At 48.7% G+C, this 19,954-nt stretch overlaps 1 protein-coding gene across 1 annotated transcript; it reads right to left on the bottom strand.

The window, feature by feature from the left end:
* Positions 1-129: 129 nt before the first annotated feature.
* On the bottom strand, positions 130-4,361 carry LOC100280688 (uncharacterized). Its single transcript, NM_001366138.1, has 5 exons — positions 3,697-4,361; positions 1,572-1,948; positions 1,356-1,466; positions 1,147-1,242; positions 130-1,051 (listed from the first exon to the last, which is right to left on the bottom strand). The coding sequence occupies exons 1-5, from the start codon at positions 4,307-4,309 to the stop codon at positions 374-376; spliced, it is 1,875 nt and encodes a 624-aa protein (NP_001353067.1). The 5' UTR covers positions 4,310-4,361; the 3' UTR covers positions 130-373.
* Positions 4,362-19,954: the final 15,593 nt, after the last annotated feature.

The following is a 19,954-nucleotide window of genomic DNA, read 5'->3' as shown; positions in this document are numbered from 1 at the left end:
TTTTTTCGAGTTGAACAAACAGTACCACAATTTGTTGCCCCACACAGTACACATCCCGTCTTCATTTCAGACGCAATGATGATGTGCTTAATTAGAATCACGCATTAAGCACATACACATACACAGTTTACAGATAAACAAACGGCACACACCTCTTATTTAGGCAGGGGGGCAAGCCAAGGCACCCACCTTTTACAATATATATTGCTTCCTTCTCCCCGCATAAAAAATGTAGAGGTCACCAAACAGACAGACAGACAGACAGACCAGAGCGGATCAGGTTCCTCCCTGTGGCCATGACATGAGACGTCAAACCCCAGTTCAGTACGTACTATAACAAATATCAATCCTAGAGAAAACTCGCTGCTAGCCATCATAGTTCGAGGAAAACGAACTCCTCGATCGCCGGGATGGCCCCGATCTTCTCCAGCGTGTCCTTGTCGGGCTCCTCGTCAACGCCAATGGCCATGATCGCCTGCTTGCCCCTGAACGTCCGTCCGACGCTCATGAAGTTGATGTTCACGTTCGTGTCGCCGAGTATGTTGCCGACCTTGCCGATCATCCCGGGCTGGTCGATCTGGCGGCACAGGATCAGGTTGCCCTCCAGGCTGACGTCCACCTCGTAGGGCCCCACGAGGGTGAGGTGAGGCACGCCGTACTTGACCCGGCCCTCCAGGACGATGTCGTCCCCGCCGTCGCTGATGGCACCCGCGAACTTGGACTGCACGTGCGAGAGGCGAACCTGGACGGACTCCAGCGGCGCCTCCGCCGCGGGGCTGTCGTGCGCCACGCGCTCCTCCGTGAGGCGGAGGCCGCGCTGCTTGGCCGTGTAGTCCGCGTTCACCAGGTTCACGAACGTGCTGGACACCGGCTCCACCAGGCCCTTGGTCACCATCGCGCGGAGGAGCCGAGTGTCCAGGTCGTCGGGGCCACGCGCTGTGGTGTACACCACCTTCACGCCCTTGATGCCGCTCTCGCCGGCCACGAGCTGCACCGCCAGCCTCCCGAGCTTCTCGGCCAGAGAAACGTATGGAGCCAGCTCTGACAGGATCTGGCAAACGAAAAGAAAGAAAGAAAAAAGATGGATTCCATCATCAGATCGAGCCATCCACGGGGCGACATGTCGAGAGAAAGGTACTTAATTACCTCAGCTGGGACCATGGGCGCATTCACAGCGGTTGCTGCGAGCTCCCCTCTCAGCGCACCAACCACGGCTTCCGCAATCTCGATAGCGACGCCTTCCTGCCAGCCATTTTGGAGCGCTCAATCAGTGAAGTTGGTACGTCGTCAGAGACAGCGGCAAGCGGTCTGCATCAATGCAGGACACGATGGTAGGTAGAGGTAGAGATGCAGACCTGAGCCTCGACAGTACTAGCTCCAAGGTGGGGTGTTACAGTGACATTCTCATGCAACACCAGCTTGCTGTCCTTGGGCGGGGGCTCCACGGTGAAGACATCAAGAGCCGCCTGCTCCACATTGGTCATGCATGCATAAAAAAAAAACTCAGCTTTCAGAGACACATCCATATACGTACTCACATTAAAGAATCGAACGAAGTTGTGATCACCCACCTGAGCAACTTTGCCGGAGTCAAGCGCCCTGACCAGAGCGTCTTCGTCGATCACTCCACCCCTAGCCACGTTGATGATCCGGACACCAGTCTTCATCTTTGCAAAGGACTCGTCGTTGAAGATCTTGGACGTCGTCGGTATCAGCGGCATGTGGAGGGAGATGAAGTCGGCTCTTGCGATGGCCTCGTCGAAAGAAACCAGCTCTACCCCGAGGGCCCGGGCCCGGTCGGCAGGGGCGTAGGGATCATGAGCTATCACGTGCATCCCAAGCCCTTTCGCTCGCCTCGCTACCTCTGACCCAACCTTCCCGAAGCCCATGACGGCCAGGGTCTTTCCCACCAGAGAAACCCCCACGTACTTGTTCCTTTGCCATTTACCTGTGTGAAAATCAAAGCGAATTTTGTTCACTTTCTTAAAATACATCAAACCATTCAATTGGCATCAGTATATCAGTTAGAATAGACATGACGGAAGAATATAATCTGTTCAAGTCACAGTTGCATCTTTAGCCCAGAATTACACCTCTGTAAGTCATGTTTACGGTGCAGATATCTTATAGTTACGTCACCTACCTTCATGCCAGATTTTGGCAGCTGGGAAGTCAGATTAAGACAGGCTTACATGTGCCATGCTTCAGTTTGGCAGAGCAAAAATGTTTGTCACGCAAAAACAGGAAGCAACAAGTATCTGAATTTTCTTTTCTTTTCTTGATAAGTAGCCCCAAAAGTTAAATAGCAATATGGCTTACACAATTAGCACCGGAAAGTTGCAGCGATTAACTAAAGTCACTTTACAATTAAAGAAAAGGTTAGAATTGACAAGCGTTCAGGGATCGTATTCTCCACTAAACTGAAGCACCAGGTTCGTTTTTGAAATTGTAGTTCAATAGGGACATATTACCAACGTAGCAGCAGTAGCAGACCACCGGCTATACCCGTATCCGACAGGTAGCCCCCCATACTGTCGTTCATATTCATTCTGATCTGTATCCGTATAAAAAAAATGGTAAAAAACAGTCCGTCCAGGCTGCTCGCCACAGTGTGCCTATACGAACATGATTAGATGGTGGGCACAAGTAAAACTGTAGGCAAGAGGATTCATTGAACCTGCCCATATTTCAGCACACATATCCTGGAGACTGGAGAGTCTCTATAGATTCGAAAGGGGGGCCACGGGACATATTTGACCATATTACAGTACTGTACAAAATTTTTTAATCGAAAGTACTGTACAAGTCCCATGTCGAGTACAAAATTCAGTGTACTCCAATCCAACAGAAGCACGGGGACCCAGCAAATTTGGGTGTTGGTGCCCAGCGTGGCATGGTTGAACTGTAAAACTAAAAAAAAGGTGGTACGCTAGTAGCAGTGCTGTAGAAATGAATGGATCGCACGCACTATCATAAAAGTTAGTATAAATAGTAGGCAAGGCATTAGTGGGGCTGAATAGAACTGTAGCCTAAGCTAAGCAGTGATGCTCGTGCGTTGCCACGCACGAGACAACGTAACAAATTATATCAGCGCTATAGTGATCTATCCTCAATATAAGAAGAAAGTTTGCAAAACGAATCAGGCACCAGAAATTATTAAAAGCTCCAGATCTATTTTATTCTCTGCTTAGATCTGCCAGATTCGACGGTGACCTCAAACGAGGGCCCAAAAAATATTTAAAGAGCGGATCGAGCTATTGCCTGAGCTGGGATCGGATGCTCATGCGTGTCGTCGTCACTCGTCAGGCAACAAAACTCCAACAGCCAGTGTTATCCTCGACTTGGGAAAGGCAGTGGTAATATCTTATTACTAGAACAAAGTTCGTAATGGATTTGGTGTATCAGTAAGCACCAGGGACCAGCTTTATTTGCGTCGCCAGAGTGATGGCGACATCAAACAATGCAACCTCTGCTCGCATCCGAACCGGTGTCAAACTGTCAATAAACCAGATTCTAGAATGGCTTTACGCCTTTACTGTTCATGAATTGGTTAGGCACCCTGACACACACACCAACCCAGAATAATCAACCACCCTCGGCAGAAAACAAACGAGACGAAAGCAGCCAGTTTGGAGTTAGTACTAATTAGGCAGCCAAGCGAGGAATAGACGAACGAACGGTGTCCATGTCACTCACCGGCCTTGAGCGCCGCGTCCGCCTGCGAGACGTTGCGCGCCATGGAGGCGAGCAGCGCGATGCCGTGCTCGGCCGCGGCGATAGTGTTGGCGGTGGGCGCGTTGACGACGAGGCACCCGACCTCGGTGGCGGCCTGGAGGTCGACGTTGTCGATCCCGACGCCCGCGCGGCCCACCACCCGCAGCCGGCCCTGCCCGGCCTCCAGCACCTCCCGCGTCACCTTGGTGCCGCTGCGCACGATGAGCGCGTCGAACTGCGCCGCCTTGGCGAGGAGCTCCGCGGGGGACATGCCGTAGGCGCACTCCACGTCCGCGAACTGCCGCAGCACGGCCAGCCCGGCCTCGCTCAGCTTCTCGGCGACCAGCACCGCCGGCTTGGGCCGCAGCGCGCCGTCCGGCGCGGACGGCGAGATCCGGCGCACCGGCCTCGACTCGGTGGGCGCCACGGGCGCGGGCGACGACAAGATCGCGCACCGCACGCGGAGACGCGCGCCGGCCCCGGCCCCGCCGCGCGCCGCGAGCGTGAGCGACGACGGCACGGCCGCGGCCAGGCGGACCCGCGCGCTCGCAGGGCTCACCTGCGGGCTGGGGAGGAGCGCGCGTGAGGCCGCCATGGTGGTTCGTGGCCGATTCGATGTAGGTCGTGCCTCGCGCTCGTGGTTTGTGTCTGTGCTTTGCAGGGCGAGGGCCGTGGAGGAGAGGAAGGGTGGCTTATAAACGCGAGGCCCGCCTGCCTGATGCGAGGAGGTAGGTGGGATGTAGTGTAATTCTGGAGGGGTGGGAGCCCCCTTTTTTTAAATGCAATAGGGTGGGCCCGGGAATTATTGCTTGGGATCAGTGCGGCCGTGCATCGGGTTCGTCGGATATTTTTGAATTTCTCATGATCTTACCAAGAATCATGTTTGGTTTTGTGTATTGGATTGCTAATTTTGGCTGTTGTGGATAAACATGGATAATGATAGAATGAGTACTCGATCTAAATATGGACAGTTCCTGTCCAACGCGGACGGCTGAGAAAATGGGGGCCTCCGCATAACATGCCGCTATATTGTCAATTCCAACACATGAAGTTCTTCTAGCAGACGGAGCAAAACTATGATCTCTCCGTCGCTCTCTCTTTCCCTCAAAACACATAAAATTTATGTAGTTTGTTAAACTATGTGTCAATACAGTATTCGCTCTTACTATTAAAGATGGATTCGGATCGGATACGCATGGAAACGAATCCGAATATCACTATTTACCATATTTTAAATCGAATTCGAATATGAATACTATCGGATACAAATACCTAGTAAATTATAAACAGTACATACACATTATTTAGTTGAAACTTAGTTGAATATCACATTTTTAAGTAAATTTTTTATACCTAGTATATTTATATTTTGGACTCTAAATATAATCTTTTTATATATTAACTGTATTTTGTATTTTGGACTATAAAAACTCCAATAATCTAATGTGTTCAAAATTAGCCTTTTTAATCTTAATTAAAATTTATCATTGTATAACACTAGTAATGTAAGATTAACACAATCATTTATTTATCATATAAATATTTTTAACATTTTAAATAGTGTACATCAGTTTTTAGTACATTATTTAAAGTTTAAAATCACTTGTAATTAGTAATTAGTAATAAAAGTAAGTTTAAATTGATTTTATCGAATAATTCTTCCTTTCGGACACGAATAGTATCAGATATTTCACGGGTTTTTCACGGTTTTTTCGAATGTTGTCAAATACGAATCTTAAACTGGATAAAGAAAAACCAAATTCGGATATGTCTATTTAACATCCATACTAAAATCGAATATGAATACGGATATCCATATTAGCACTTTATCCGAATCCGAATAATTCGGATCTCCAGACATTCGAATCCATCTCTACTTACTATTAGCAATGCCCTTTAATTATCTAACAAAATTTTAGCAATGCAGTTATCCTGACTCCAGGCCATCTCTTAACCTCCGACTTTCTTAACGCCACCGACTCATACGTGTCGAAATAACTAATCCTGTAAAAAAGTTGTACATTTTGATGGTCAGATCATTGCATAATTCTTATGTACATGTTTGAATCCAAACATGTTCTAGGAAGAAGATAAGGACAAAGATAGAACGAACCTAACCAAAGCTAGCTAGGTCGACAACCAAACCTGATTGGTTTCCTAAAATCGGCTAAACTGTTCCCCAATACTCGGCCTGATATTTAATGTTAGGGGGTGTTTGCTTACTTTATGGCATGTAGGAGTACAACTCTCACACGATAGGTTTATGAGTACAGGTTTGTTCCTATAGTACCCAAACCCGTGAACCCATGGGTTTTTCAAAACCGACCAAACCTAGTGCATATTGTCATTTTATTTTATAAACGAACAACAAACTTGTTATTCCTTATTTACTCCCTAATTTTTATCAAATGGTGAATGTATAAGTAGTCGATGAAAGTGTTGCTTGCTTGCTATTATAGTTTTTACTAGCGTTATATATGTGGTGGATGGATAACTTAGTGCAAGGTCACTTAATTATACAACTTATTATTTGTATTTTATTCTCTCTACTAATAATTTTTATAACAAATCATGAACTCGTTGGGTACGGGTTTGGGCAAAATCTCAAACCTGTCATGGTACGAGTTTTTTAATGGTCATGGATATTTTTCACGGGTACGTGTTTAGGATGCAAAACCCAACGGGTTTGTACCCGTTGCCATCTCTACTTAGTATATAGAGAAGAGACCATGTTGCCCATTGAAGTAAATTTGGATGTATATAGACTTGCTAAGTGTAAGGAAAATGGACCCCAGGCCATTTGGCTTAATAGGTTTTGGTGTTTGATGATCAACATAACCTATGAACTAAATGTGTTTGCTAGTGTTTGTATTTGTAGTTCACAGGATGCTAAAATAACTTGGACCAAGGCATTGAGGAAAGCAACACCTCAAAAGAAGACATTATGAAGATCAAGTGAAATCCAAGAAAAGAAGAAGTGTTGCCACAGTCGGACTGTCCGGACAGGAGCACCGGACTGTCCGGTGGCACGCCGGACTATCTGGTGCACTAGGAACAGTAGTTCTAACTGCTAGTTCCAGGTGGCACCGTGGAGGGAAGACCACCGGACTGTCCGGTGCAAAAAAACCTGCGCGCCAATGGTCACCTGCGCTGACAGACCCAATGGCTAGGCACACTGGACAGGGGCACCGGACGGTCCGGTGACCCCACAGAAAGCAGCAGCTTTCCTCCAACGGCTAGTTTTGTGTTGGAGGCTATAAATACACCCCAACCGACCATTTCCAAGTGTGGGAGCCCAAGAGATATACCAAGGCATATAGTAGACATTTCTAAGTGCTCTTACACCCAAGTGCTTAATAGAATCACTCGGTGATTAGCGTAGGTGCTTTGCGAAGTGCTTATGTTAGTTAGATTGCTCTAGCGCTTGCTCTAGGTGAATCCTAGTTAGTTGAGTGAGTTTAGATAAACCATCAATCCCTCGGCTCTTGCGCGAGCCATTGTAATTATACCGAGTGGGGCGAGAGTCTTACGAGACCGTGATAACCGTGTTTGTGTCACGGCCGCCACCGTGTACCGGAAGGAACGATGCCCACGGCGTTTCAGCCAGAAGCTCGATAGTGGAGACGACGGGGAGCGTCCGAAAGGAGTCGGAAGCGGAGCACCACTTGCGCGTGGAGAAGGCCCGCGGCTCTCTCGGAGTTACCCGACCGAGGTGCTTGGTCCTTGCGTGAGCTTCCCTTTGCGTAGGGGCACCAACGAGGATTAGTCGAGACCTTACGTGGTTCCGGATACCTCGGTAAAAATACCGGCGTCATCCACGAGAGTTTGCATCTCTACCTTGCTCTTTAAGTTTCCACATTTATATTAAGCGTTTAAGTTTCGGTCTTGTATTCATACTTATATAGTGTATATTGAAACTTAGCCATTGCGGTAGAGATAGCAACACTTAGACAAAACCTAGTTTGTACATTCTAGTTTGATTATTTTCATAGGTTTTGCTCTAGTGAATTATTTGTGGCCTAGTTTAGTGAAAGTTTTAGAAGTCATAATTCACCCCCTCTTAGTCGTCACCCGTTTACTACACTAAGCAATCAGAGTTACTTGATGTTATATATCATGATTTGATGATGAACAATATTGATGAGGTATCAGAAAAGAGATTAAAAAGCTCTTAAAGATACGGAGAAGGATAAGGACTGGGTTGCTAGAGCATATAATAATCTCCACGTGCTCTTCTTCAATGGACCTTTCTTAGAGGTGTTTGGGAGTCTTTCAACAAAAAAAAAAAAAAGAATCAACATCAGCTGCTTGATAGGGTCTGTAGATCGATTTGAGGAATTGGGCTTTTGGTGGGTCGTCTCTCCTACGGAGCTGATGCATACAAACGACGACAAATCCAACAAAATCGCTATCATGTCCAGGTTAGACATCACCCAGTGTGGTGTGGCCCCCCCGCCCAAAAGTGCAACCAAAAACAAAAACTTCCAAACGGAAATTACACTTGCACGGCACCCAGTGACCAACCGAATCGCACTACACTACACTACACTTGAGCAAGCTGCAGCTCGGCAGTGGCATCGTGGACGCACTTGGCGGCCGGTCATTTTCGGGTGTTGTCCTCCAAAGGTTGGTGACGCCGTGGTCCTTGGGTTTTTACGCCTCCTCTTTTTGCGCAAAACCCTTCCGTCCGTAAACGGGAGGAACCTTCCGGGTGGCTCGCACTTTTTTTTTCCCAGTCCCGCCTCACTTCGGATTCGGCACATGCGCGACAGCGATCTCGGCATCTATCTTGCAGTGGACTTAGGGTCTGTTTAGTTTCCTACCTAAGGCGCCACAATCTGCCTAACCTTAGGCGCTCGAATTAAAGAACTAAGCTTAGGCAAAAAAAAGTTAGGCACGTTGTGGCCCTTTAGGCAGCAAACCAAACAGGCCCTTAATAACCGCCGTGCCCGTGCGCGCTGCCCGCCGCGACCGCGAGTGTCTCTTCTCGCCGCCGCGCTCTGCCGCGTCAACTGGGCGGGCGATCTCTGCTCTGGCGAATCCCCATCTCGTTGGGGGGACTGGGGGAGTTTCGCGGCAAAAGGGCAACAGCAACGCCGTGCGCGCGCGGAAACGTGGTTGCGCCTGCGCGCCGGGACAGGGACGGATGGGGGGAGATGCTGAGCGATGCGAATCTGCATCCGGATCCACGCTCGATTTTCGGTACGCGTGACGTGATTAGCCGCCACTTGTGAGTTGTGATGGCGAAGCGGAGTGTGACCGCGCGGTGGAAAACGGTAACGGGTTTGGTGTGGTGGGGGCACCCGGCAGTGAGCAAACATGTCACGTTGCACCGCGTATGGTTGTTTGTCTTTTGCGTGTAGTTCTAGGACCATCAGGATACACCCGCTATTCTCTGTAAAAAAAAACCCCCCGGTAACTTGTGGCCGCGTACGGCGCGACGGTTGCGGGCTTGCGGCTTTTGTGTGGTCCGGTCCGCTCTCGTAATCTGGTGCGATGCGATGCCCCACCACCCCAACCTTGGTGGCCAGGCTGCCCATGTTGGACTAAAACGCGAGAGAAGATTAATAAGATATATTGATGCATGATTGTCCATGCTTTGTCGCTAGTTTATCTGTCCTTGGAGGAGTATATGATATTTTCTACCTCTGAAGGCTAGAATCAAGATCCTGGTAGATCTCTGCCTGCTGCAGGAAAATACAGGGGCGTTTCCGTTTTGACGCATCGAAGAGGCAGGAGCCACGATAGCTTTTTGTATTCATTTTTTTTTATCGGTGTCTTGACTAATCTCTGCTATGTTTAAAGCATCAGTTTCAACAGTTGTCCCGCGTCATTTTTTTTAAAAAATTCCTATATTTCTTCTAAATCAACTCATCATAGAAGAAGTGGGCGAAACTATCTAACAAGTGTATAAGACACTAGGCGAAGCTATCTAACAAGTAGAACATTATGCTCAGACGTTTATAATATTGAATATAAATTATATATATGATTTTTTGTAAAATAAAAAAATAATTGTGTCGGGCCGGACCAGCACTACGGGCCGAGGCTACGGCCCAAGCAACGCACGACGCTCGTGGTGTTGGCCCAGACACTATTAAATGGGTCGTGGCTCGAGCCGGCCAGACATGGCTCATTTGGCCATCTATACATTTGCACGATAATGATGGTCCTCATCTAAGTTGCCACCACCTCGTTCGTCATTTTACTTCTTTTCTCTCTCCCCTCATGCTTCAACCTCCGCGCCACCCCATTCTCGGCAGAGGGCGTAGGAGCATGCGCCTCCTCCCCGTATTTGTCCGCCACCAGCCCTAACACCGACTCGCGCAGTGGCTATTGCACGTCCACGAGAATGTTTCACATCATGCGCGCAACATCGTTTTTGCCATCGTCGGACGTCCCGTTCGTCTTCCCGGCCTTCGCCCTGTTCTTCCTCCCCAACCTGCTGCCCCCGTCCACGGTCACAGCCGCGAGCCGACCGACCCTCATCGACGCGAGTACGGGGCGAGTCCGTCATGCTCCTGGCCTTTGTTCGTGCGTGCCGTCAAGAGGACATGGTGACACATGCCATGCTTAGGTTATATTGGCGATGAGGAGTCCAGGTCTGAGATATTGGACAACCAAGGCTCGTAGTGTGGCAGCAGTCGACATATGCTACGAAGTTGGTGGTGGTGTTGTGTCGCTTCGGCGGGTCCAGGGCTAAGAAGACACTCGCATTCTCTCGCCCTTCTCGGATTGATGCCTAGTGCGGGTGCCTCTCGGTTTGGAGCTGCTCCGGCTGGGCTTCTTTCTCCGCTTGCGTGCTCTCTCCCTATATATCTAGCGATATGCTACCTATGTCGCCTCCAGATGCCTAGGTCTTTATCGTGTCTCTCCGACAACGAACATGCATGTCCGCCTCTTCCCTTCCCCTCCTGCTCTATGAAACCTTGGAAGTGGGGGAGACGAGGGATGAGGGTCTCTGATTTGCTGCCTTTGGTACTCGTGCGTTCATAAAAAATATTATGCGAAGAGCGGAGACAACCAATAAAAAATCTTGAGATCTTTTTAATGGATAATTTATATGGGTATTGTTGTGAGCCGTCGCAACGCACGAGTAACCGACTAGTTTCTTTTTATATCAGGGTTGTTAATGCCAGTGGAACTGCAACCCTAACTTAATTAGGATTGGAAGATATATTTATAATAGGAGTAGTTGGGCCTAAACCCATCACACAAACACAACTCATTAAATCTCTACTATACTTAAAGCACCAGTTTTCAACGGTCATCTCACGTCATCTTTTTAAAAATAACCTCTCATAGCTATTTCAAATTAACCTGTTGCACGTCCGTCCGGTCCGCGCAACCAACCTCCATGTCCTAAAACACACCTCCACATATAGATGGCCAAACGGCGGCCCGGCACGGGCCAGACGCCCGTAGGTCATAGCTCTGGCCCAGGCACGTCATGCTGGCCTGATGACTGTGTCGGGCCTGTCCGTTAGCCCATCGGCCCATTTGATTAAATCAGCGCGGGCCAGACGCCCGTGGGCCACAGCTCTAGCCCAGGCACGTCATGCCGACCTGCTGACTGTGCCGGGTCGGCCCGTTAGCCCATTTGATTAAATCAGCGTAAAATGTTCTAGCCCAAGCACGTCATGCCGGCCTGCTGACTGTGCCGGGCCGGCCCGTCAGCCCATTTGATTAAATCAGCGTAAAATGTTCTAGCCCAAGCACGTCATGTCGACCTGCTGACTATGTCGGGCCGGCCCGTTAGCCCATTTGATTAAATCAGCGTAAAATGTTCTAGCCCAAGCACGTCATGCCGGCCTGCTGACTGTGCCGGCCCGGCCCGTTAGCCCGTCGGCCCATTTGATTAAATCAGCATAAAATGTTAAAAATGGTGCAAAAGGTGGGGTTCGAACCCATGCCCTGATGGAAAAAGGGCAGGAGACACTGGGTGAAGCTGTCTAACCAGCAGAACATCATGCTCAGATATTTTTAATATTGAATATAAATTGTATATATGTATATACATTTTTAAAATAAAAAAATATAATCGTGTCGGGCTGGGCCAGCACTACAGGCCAAGGCTACAGCACAAGCATGGCATGACGTTCTTGGCTCTTGCAAGCATTAGGTTGTTTCTGAGACCACATTGGCGCAATGGACTCCATGGTGTTTGATGTTGCTGAATTGGATGGAGCAACAATGATTTGTGACACTAACAGTAAAATGAAAGGTTATTTGTTAGTTTTAAACGTTAGTAATTGCTACGAAGTAGCATAATTTATATGAAGCACATTTAATTTTTATTGATGTCTGACTTTAGCAACCACTCCATATTTTGATCTATCTTTTTTATAAGTTTGAGTTCATGTAACTTATTTTAGAGACTTGAGCTCACAAACTTTCTCTTAGTTGGTCTCTGTATGGTGGAATTATGTCATTCTATAATCTCTGTTCGTTCATTCAGTCGTTGTGAACTCTCTTCTAATCGCTCACTTCATTGACCGTGTTGTACCAAGACATATTGGATGGAGTAAACAATAACATCAGTTAGCCAAATCAAAAAAATATTATACGGAGAGCGGAGACAATCAATAAAAGATCTTGAGATATTTTTGGTGGATAGTTTACGTAGGTATTGTTGTAAACCGTCGCAACACACGGGCAATCGACTAGTTAGGTATTACACGATAGCTCTAATTTGCCCCGCAGTCGAAACTCTAGCTACGATAGATATCGAGACTGTATCCAAACTCCTCGAACACCGACGTAGGTAGGCTCTTGGTGAAGATGTCGTTGAACCGAAAACTAGTCGATACATGAAGAACTCACACATCCTCAACACGCGACATACTCGCGGACGAAGTGGAGGTCGAGCTCGACATGCTCCATGTGCTGGTGTTGTACGCGGTTAGTAGAGAGGTGTATGGCACTAACCTTGTCACAGTAGACAAGAGTGCTCCACGTTAGTGGACGGTGCAGCTCCTGAGGTAGCTGACAAAGCCACATTGCATCAACGACGTTGTTAGCCATCTCGTGGTACTAGGCTTCATTGCTGGAGTGGGAAACGACCGACTACCGCTTTGAGAACCAGGAGACAGGACTGTCGCTAAGGAACACGACCAAGCCACAGTCGACCCAGTCAACGTCGGTGTAGACGGCGAGGTTGGTGGTCACGAATCGTCCATGAAGGAGATCGAAGTAGGTAGTGCCCAGAAGGAACTATATGATCCGCTTCATAATGGTGAGATGTGGCTCCCGCGAGCATGCATATGGAGGCACACCTGTTGGACGGTATAGGCGATGTCAGACCGGGTGAATATGAGGTACTGCAGCGCCCCGGCAAGACTCTGGTAGCTGGTGGGATCAGCCACCGGGGAGCTTGAAAGTCGCCTAGAGGGGGGGGGTCGATAGGCGGAATCTGAAATTTACAAACTTAAGCACACAATACAAGTCGGTGTTAGCGTTAGAATTAAATCCGAGTCCGAAAGAGAGTGAAAACAAATCAACTAAGAAATAAAGCGGATGAACACGGTGATTTGTTTTACTGAGGTTCGGTTCCAAAGAACCTTGTCCCCGTTGAGGTGGTCACAAAGACCGGGTCTCTTTCAACCCTTTCCCTCTCTTAAACGGTCACTTAGACCGAATGAGCTTTCTACTTAATCAAACGGGTCACTTAGACCCTACAAGGACCACCACACACTTGGTGTCTCTTGCTTTGATTACAAGTCACTTGAGAATAAGAATGGGAAAAGAAGAAAGCACGATTGCAAAAGCCAAGCGACAAAAGTGACAAATAACACACAGATCACTCTCTCTCTCAAGTCACTAATTACTAATGATCACTTGTCTCAATTGTGGAACTTGGAGAGATTTGAAGCTTTGATTGTGTCTTGGAATGGATTGCTAGCTCTTATATTGAATGTGAACGATTGCAGTGCTTGGGTGAAGTGAATGGAGGTGGTTGGGGTTGTATTTATAGCCCCCAACCACTTCCTAGTCGTTGCTCCCTTTCTGCCGACCGCGGACGGTCCGCGTCCCTGGTCCGGACGGTCCGCCCCTGCACATCAACGACTGAAATCGCAACGGTCAGCAGTAATGGCTATATCAACAGCTACTTTGCATTTAATGCATTGTCACATGTCAGATAAAGGCAGTCGCGGACGGTCTGGTCGTGCACCCCGGACGGTCCGCGAGGACGCTAAAAATACATTTTACAGAACCCGTCACCTTCGGGTTTTTCTGGTTTTCACCGACCGGACGGTCCGCGCTTCAGGCCGGACGGTCCGCGCTTGGTCTCGGACGGTGCTCGCTTCTCCATCGGACGATCCGTATTGTAGACTTGTGTTTCTAGAGTGTTCCTGTCCGAGGGTCGCCTTGGTGCCGCGGACGGTCCGCCGCAAGGGCCCGTATAGTCCGCGCTTAGGTGTTTTTCGAAAAGCTTCTCCTGTCCGAAATAATCTACGGTATTCCGGACAGTCGATTTAGAATAGTTGTAGATGAACTTATGCACCTGTGAAATGATCAACTAGGCAAACTGGTTAGTCCACAAGGTTTGTGATGGTCATCAAACACCAAAATCGATTATAGGAAAATATTGAGACTATTTCCCTTTCAATCTCCCTCTTTTTGGTGATTGATTCCAACACAAACCAAAGCCAATATAAAGTGTGGAAATGTAACTAGTTTGCATTTTGACAGATGTGCAAAATTTATTTTGAAATGAAAGCATTTCTAAGTATATAAGTTTGATTTGATATTTAACATTTTGGACCACATTTGCACCACTTGTTTTGTTTTTGCAAATTCTTTTGGAAAAATCTTTTCAAAGTCTTTTGCAAATAGTCAAAGGTATGTGAATAAGATTGCAAGAAACATTTTCAAGATTTGAAATTTCTCCCCCTGTTTCAAATTCTTTTCCTTTGACTTTAAACAAAACTCCCCCTGAATTGAAATTCTCCTCTTAGTTTTCAAGAGAGTTTTAGTAGATACCAATTAGAAATATTTTGAAAAACTATCTTTAAATATACCAATTGAAAATAATCACACTAATTTGAAGTATACCAATTAAAATTTTCAAAACACAATTTAAAATTAGGTGGTGGTGCGGTCCTTTTGCTTTGGGCTAATACTCTCTCCCCCTTTGGCATTAATTGCCAAGAACGGGCACTTTGAGAGCCCTTTTTACTTTCTCCTCATTGGTATAAGTAATAAGAGTGAAGATTATACCAATTGAGAGTGATGTGGAGTGGTGACGAAGGATAGAAGATACCGGTAGAGTGGAGTGGAAGCCTTGTCTTCGTCAAATACTCCATTTCCCTTTCAATCTACGACTTAGTATAGAAATATACTTGGAAATACATTAGTCGTAGTCTTGGTACATAAGTAATAAGAAATATGCATTTGTACCAAAATGAAAGAGATATGATCAAAGGTATATAAATGAGCTATGTGTGCAATGTTTCAATCAAAATTCCGAGAATCAAGTATATTTAGCTCATTCCTAAGTTTGGTAAAGGTTTTCTCATCTAATGGTTTGGTAAAGATATCAGCTAGTTGTTCTTTGGTGCTAACATAAGCAATCTCGATATCCCCCCTTTGTTGGTGATCCCTCAAAAAGTGATACCAAATGTCTATGTGCTTAGTGCGGCTGTGTTCAACGGGATTATCCGTCATGCGGATTGCACTCTCATTGTCACATAGGAGAGGGACTTTGCTCAATTTGTAGCCATAGTCTTTGAGGGTTTGCCTCATCCAAAGTAATTGCGCACAGCAATGGCCTGTGGCAATGTACTCAGCTTAGGCGGTAGAAAGAGCTACTGAGTTTTGTTTCTTTGAAGCCCAAGACACCAGGGATCTCCCCAGAAACTGACAAGTCCCTGATGTGCTCTTTCTATCAATTTTACACCCTGCTCAATCAGCATCTGAATATCCTATTAAATCAAAAGTGGATCCCTTGGGGTACCAAAGACCAAACTTAGGAGTGTAAACTAAATATCTCATGATTCTTTTATGGCCCTAAGGTGAACTTCCTTAGGATCGGCTTGGAACCTTGCACACATGCATATGGAAAGCATAATGTCCGGTCGAGATGCACATAAATAGAGTAAAGATCCTATTATCGACCGGTATACCTTTTGATCTACGAACTTACCTCCCGTGTCGAGGTCGAGATGCCCATTTGTTCCCATGGGTGTCTTGATGGGCTTGGCATCCTTCATTCCAAACTTGGTAAGTATATCTTGAATGTATTTTGCTTGGCTAATGAAGGTGCCCTCTTGGAGTTGCTTGACTTGAAATCCTAGGAAATACTTCAACTCCCCCATCATAGACATCTCGAATTTCTGAATCATGATCCTACTAAACTCTTCACAAGTAGATTTGTTAGTAGACCCAAATATGATATCATCAACATAAATTTGGCATACAAACAAATATTTTGCAATGGTTTTAGTAAAGAGAGTAGGATCGGCTTTACCAACTTTGAAGCCATTAGTGATAAGAAAATCTCTTAGGCATTCATACCATGCTCTTGGGGCTTGCTTGAGCCCATAAAGCGACTTTGAGAGTTTATACACGTGGTTAGGGTACTCACTATCTTCAAAGCCGGGATGTTGCTCAACATAGACCTCTTCCTTGATTGGTCCATTGAGGAAGGCACTTTTCACGTCCATTTGATAAAGCTTAAAGCCATGGTAAGTAGCATAGGCAAGTAATATACAAATTGACTCAAGCCTAGCTACGGGTGCATAATTTTCACCAAAATCCAAACCTTCGACTTGTGAATAACCTTTGGCCACAAGTCACACTTTGTTCCTTGTCACCACACCATGCTCATCTTGGTTGTTGCGGAATACCCATTTGGTACCTACAACATTTTGATTAGGACGTGGAACTAAATGCCATACCTCATTCCTTATGAAGTTGTTGAGTTCCTCTTGCATTTCCAGCACCCAATCCGAGTCTCTTAGTGCATCCTCAATCCTATATGGCTCAATAGAGGACACAAAAGAGTAATGTTCACAGAAATGTGCAACACGAGATCTAGTGGTTACCCCCTTATGAATGTCACTTAGGATGGAGTTGACGAGGTGATCTCGTTGAATTGCTTGGTGGACTCTTGGGTGTGGCGGTCTTTGACCCCGATCATCTTCCTTGTCTTTATTAGCTTCATCTCCCCCTTGATCATTGTCCTCCTCTTGAGGTGGCTCTTCCTCTTGATCCTCACCATCTTGAGCTTGTTCCTTATCTTGAGTTGGTGGAGATGCTTGCATGGAAGATGATAGTTGATCTTGTGCTTATGTGGGCTCTTCGGATTCCTTAGGACACACATCCCCAATGGACATTGTCGGCGTTTCGAGACTGGGGGGTCCCTAAGCCGACGAGTGAGTGTGCCGCGTGCCCCAGCCCAGATGGGTCGAGCGCGTGGGCAAGCGCGAAGGGGGGAAAGCGAGGTGGCCGGAGACGGGCATGAGAGAGGTGGAAATCCCGCGACCTTCGTGTTCGTCCCGCGCCCAGGTCGGGTGCGCTTGCAGTAGGGGGTTACAAGCGTCCGCGCGAGTGAGGGAAGCGAGCGGCCCCAAGAGAGCGCCTGTCCCGTCCTCGTCCCCGCGCGGCCAACCTTCTCTAAGAAGGCCCTGGTCCTTTCTTTTATAGTCGTAAGGAGAGGATCCAGGTGTACAATGGGGGTGTAGCAGAGTGCTACGTGTCTAGCGGAGGGAGAGCTAGCGCCCTAAGTACATGCCAATGTGGCAGCCGAAGAGATCTTGGCACCCTGCTGGTGTGATGTCGTGGCTGTCGGAGGAGCAACGGAGCTTGGCGGAGGGACAGCTGTCGGAGCGGTCGAGTCCTTGCTGACGTCCCCCTGCTTCCGTAAGGGAGCTGAGAGCCGCCGTCGTCATGGGGCACGCGGGGCGCCATCATTGCCTATCTGGCAGAGCTAGCCAGATGGGACACCGGTCTTGTTCTCTGCGGCCTGAGTCGGCTCGGGGTAGGGTGATGATGGCGCTCTCTGTTGACGTGGCTGGCCCGCGCCCGAGGCCGGGCGACGTGGGGGCTCCTCCGAAGCTGGGGTCGAGTCTGTCTTCCGTTGCCGAGCCCGAGCCCGAGCCCCTGGGTCGGGCGAGGCGGAGGTCGTTCGGCAGAGGCCAGGGCGGAGTCCGAGCCCTGGGGTCGGGCGGAGCGGAGTTCGCCGTCTTCCGGGTCTTAGCCCGAGTCCGAGCCCTGGGTCGGGCGGAGCGGAGTTCGCCGTCTTCCGGGTCTTAGCCCGAGTCCGAGCCCTAGGTCGGGCGGAGCGGAGTTCGCCGTCTTCCGGGTCTTAGCCCGAGTCCGAGCCCTGGGTCGGGCGGAGCGGAGTTCGCCGTCTTCCGGATCTTAGCCCGAGTCCGAGCCCTGGGTCGGGCGGAGCGGAGTTCGCCGTCTTCCGAGTCTTAGCCCGAGTCCGAGCCCTGGGTCGGGCGAAGAGGAGATCGCCGTCTTCCGGGTCTTAGCCCGAGTCTGAGCCCTGGGTCGGGCGGAGCGGAGTTTCCTATGGCGCCTTTGGCAGGGCCTGACTGCCTGTCAGTCTCACTCTGTCAAGTGGCACTGCAGTCGGAGTGGCGCAGGCGGCACTGTCCTTCTGTCAGACCGGTCAGTGGAGCGGCGAAGTGACGGCGGTCACTTCGGCTCTGCCGGGGGGCGCGCGTCAGGATAAAGGTGTCAGGCCACCTTTGCGTTAAATGCTCCTGCGACTCGGTCGGTCGGTGCGGCAATTTAGTCAGGGTTGCTTCTTAGCGAAGGCAAGGCCTCGGGCGAGCCGGAGATGTGTCCGCCGTTAAAAGGGGGGCCTCGGGCGAGACGGAAATCCCTAGGGGTCGGCTGCCCTTGCCCGAGGCTAGTGATGTGCACCCGTTGGGTGATTGCCCGATCTTTCGATGAGAGGGTGTGGAATAACTCGATTGGGGGAGGAGACGACGTTCACGGCCCGACTACAGCCTTCCAAAGACGCTGCGCCTTAGCAACCGATACACCACCTCCTATGGCTGTAACGATCTTGTGGAGCGTGACACCCTGGCCACTAGGGCACTCGTCCTGCAAGCAATCGAAGAACTAGCAAGAACAAGTAGAACAAGTACTGAATTACCAGATCTAAATGTAGGTTTCCAAATCAAACTCCAATATGGTGGGGTTCCGAAGACAAGAAGACGGGCGGCTGAACCAGCACGCGCGCTTACAAGCAAGTAGCGAGAGCTAAACTTGATCTAAACAAAACCCGCTGTTCTTGGTGGCGGCTAGGGGGTTTATAAACATGGGAGGACGACCACAAGGGTATTGGGGTCGTGCTGCAACCCTAGGATGCGTCCCTAATGGACCTAACTTGATACACGACCCATTGGGCCAAAATAGGGTGACGCAGCACCATGGGCAGAAAAGGCAGGAAATGTCTCGGTAAGAAAACAATGATTACGGCGGCCTCAGAACAGATATGACTATAATTCCGGATCCATATGAAAGTAGACTTGATAAGCTTTCCATGTTGTGCTTGAACATTCCAATCCGAGCCCGCATCTGACCGTGGTGACCGTCACAAGTTGGTGTTCTTCTGCAGTCCGAATCCAGCATGTTCAAATCCTTTTCCCTTTCGGTCTTCTCCCTGATTCCTAAGCAAAACAAGAGTGCACGGGTCTCCATGGTCTAAATATGATGGACATGAACTCAAGAGTGTAATCACCTGATGGTTGAGTTGACGAGCACGAGCGCGAGTAATGGGACCAGAAATTGGTACTTGTATTGGTATAGATGCATCAGTAGTGTGGATGTCTTCATCAGCTAGGCTCGGGCGAGGCGTGATCGAGTCGCTCGTACGGACTGATCCCTGACTTAATCGCACCCATCAGGCCTCTGCAGCTTTATGCTGATGGGGGTTACCAGCTGAGAATTAGGCGTCTTGAGGGTACCCCTAATTATGGTCCCCGACAGTAGCCCCCGAGCCTCGAAGGGAGTGTTACCACTCGCTTGGAGGCTTTCGTCGCACTTTTTTGCAAGGGGACCAGCCTTTCTCGGTTGCATTTTGTTCCGGTGGGTGCGCGCGAGCGCACCCGCCGGGTGTAGCCCCCGAGGCCTCGGAGGAGTGGTTTCACTCCTTCGAGGTCTTAATGCCTTGCGTAATGCTTCGGCTGGTCTGGTGGTTCCCTCATGCGAACCGGCCGTAGCCCGGGTGCACGGTCGGGGCCCAAGCTCTCGGGCTGGTATGTTGACGCTGTCAACGGTT

Source organism: Zea mays, chromosome 1, assembly GCF_902167145.1.
Source record: "Zea mays cultivar B73 chromosome 1, Zm-B73-REFERENCE-NAM-5.0, whole genome shotgun sequence".
In the NCBI taxonomy this organism is placed as follows: Eukaryota; Viridiplantae; Streptophyta; class Magnoliopsida; order Poales; family Poaceae; genus Zea; species Zea mays.
The sequence above is the reverse complement of the archived record's forward strand: the minus strand, read 5'-3'. Positions and strand labels throughout refer to the sequence as shown.

Coding starts and splice junctions, on each gene's coding strand:
- LOC100280688 (NM_001366138.1), bottom strand. CDS start 4,309: ATGGCGGCCTCACGCGCGCTCCTCCCCAGCCCGCAGGTGAGCCCTGCG. Junction 1,949..3,696: donor GGACGCGGCGCTCAAGGCCG/GTGAGTGACATG, acceptor ATTTTCACACAG/GTAAATGGCAAAGGAACAAG. Junction 1,467..1,571: donor ACTCCGGCAAAGTTGCTCAG/GTGGGTGATCAC, acceptor AATGTGGAGCAG/GCGGCTCTTGATGTCTTCAC.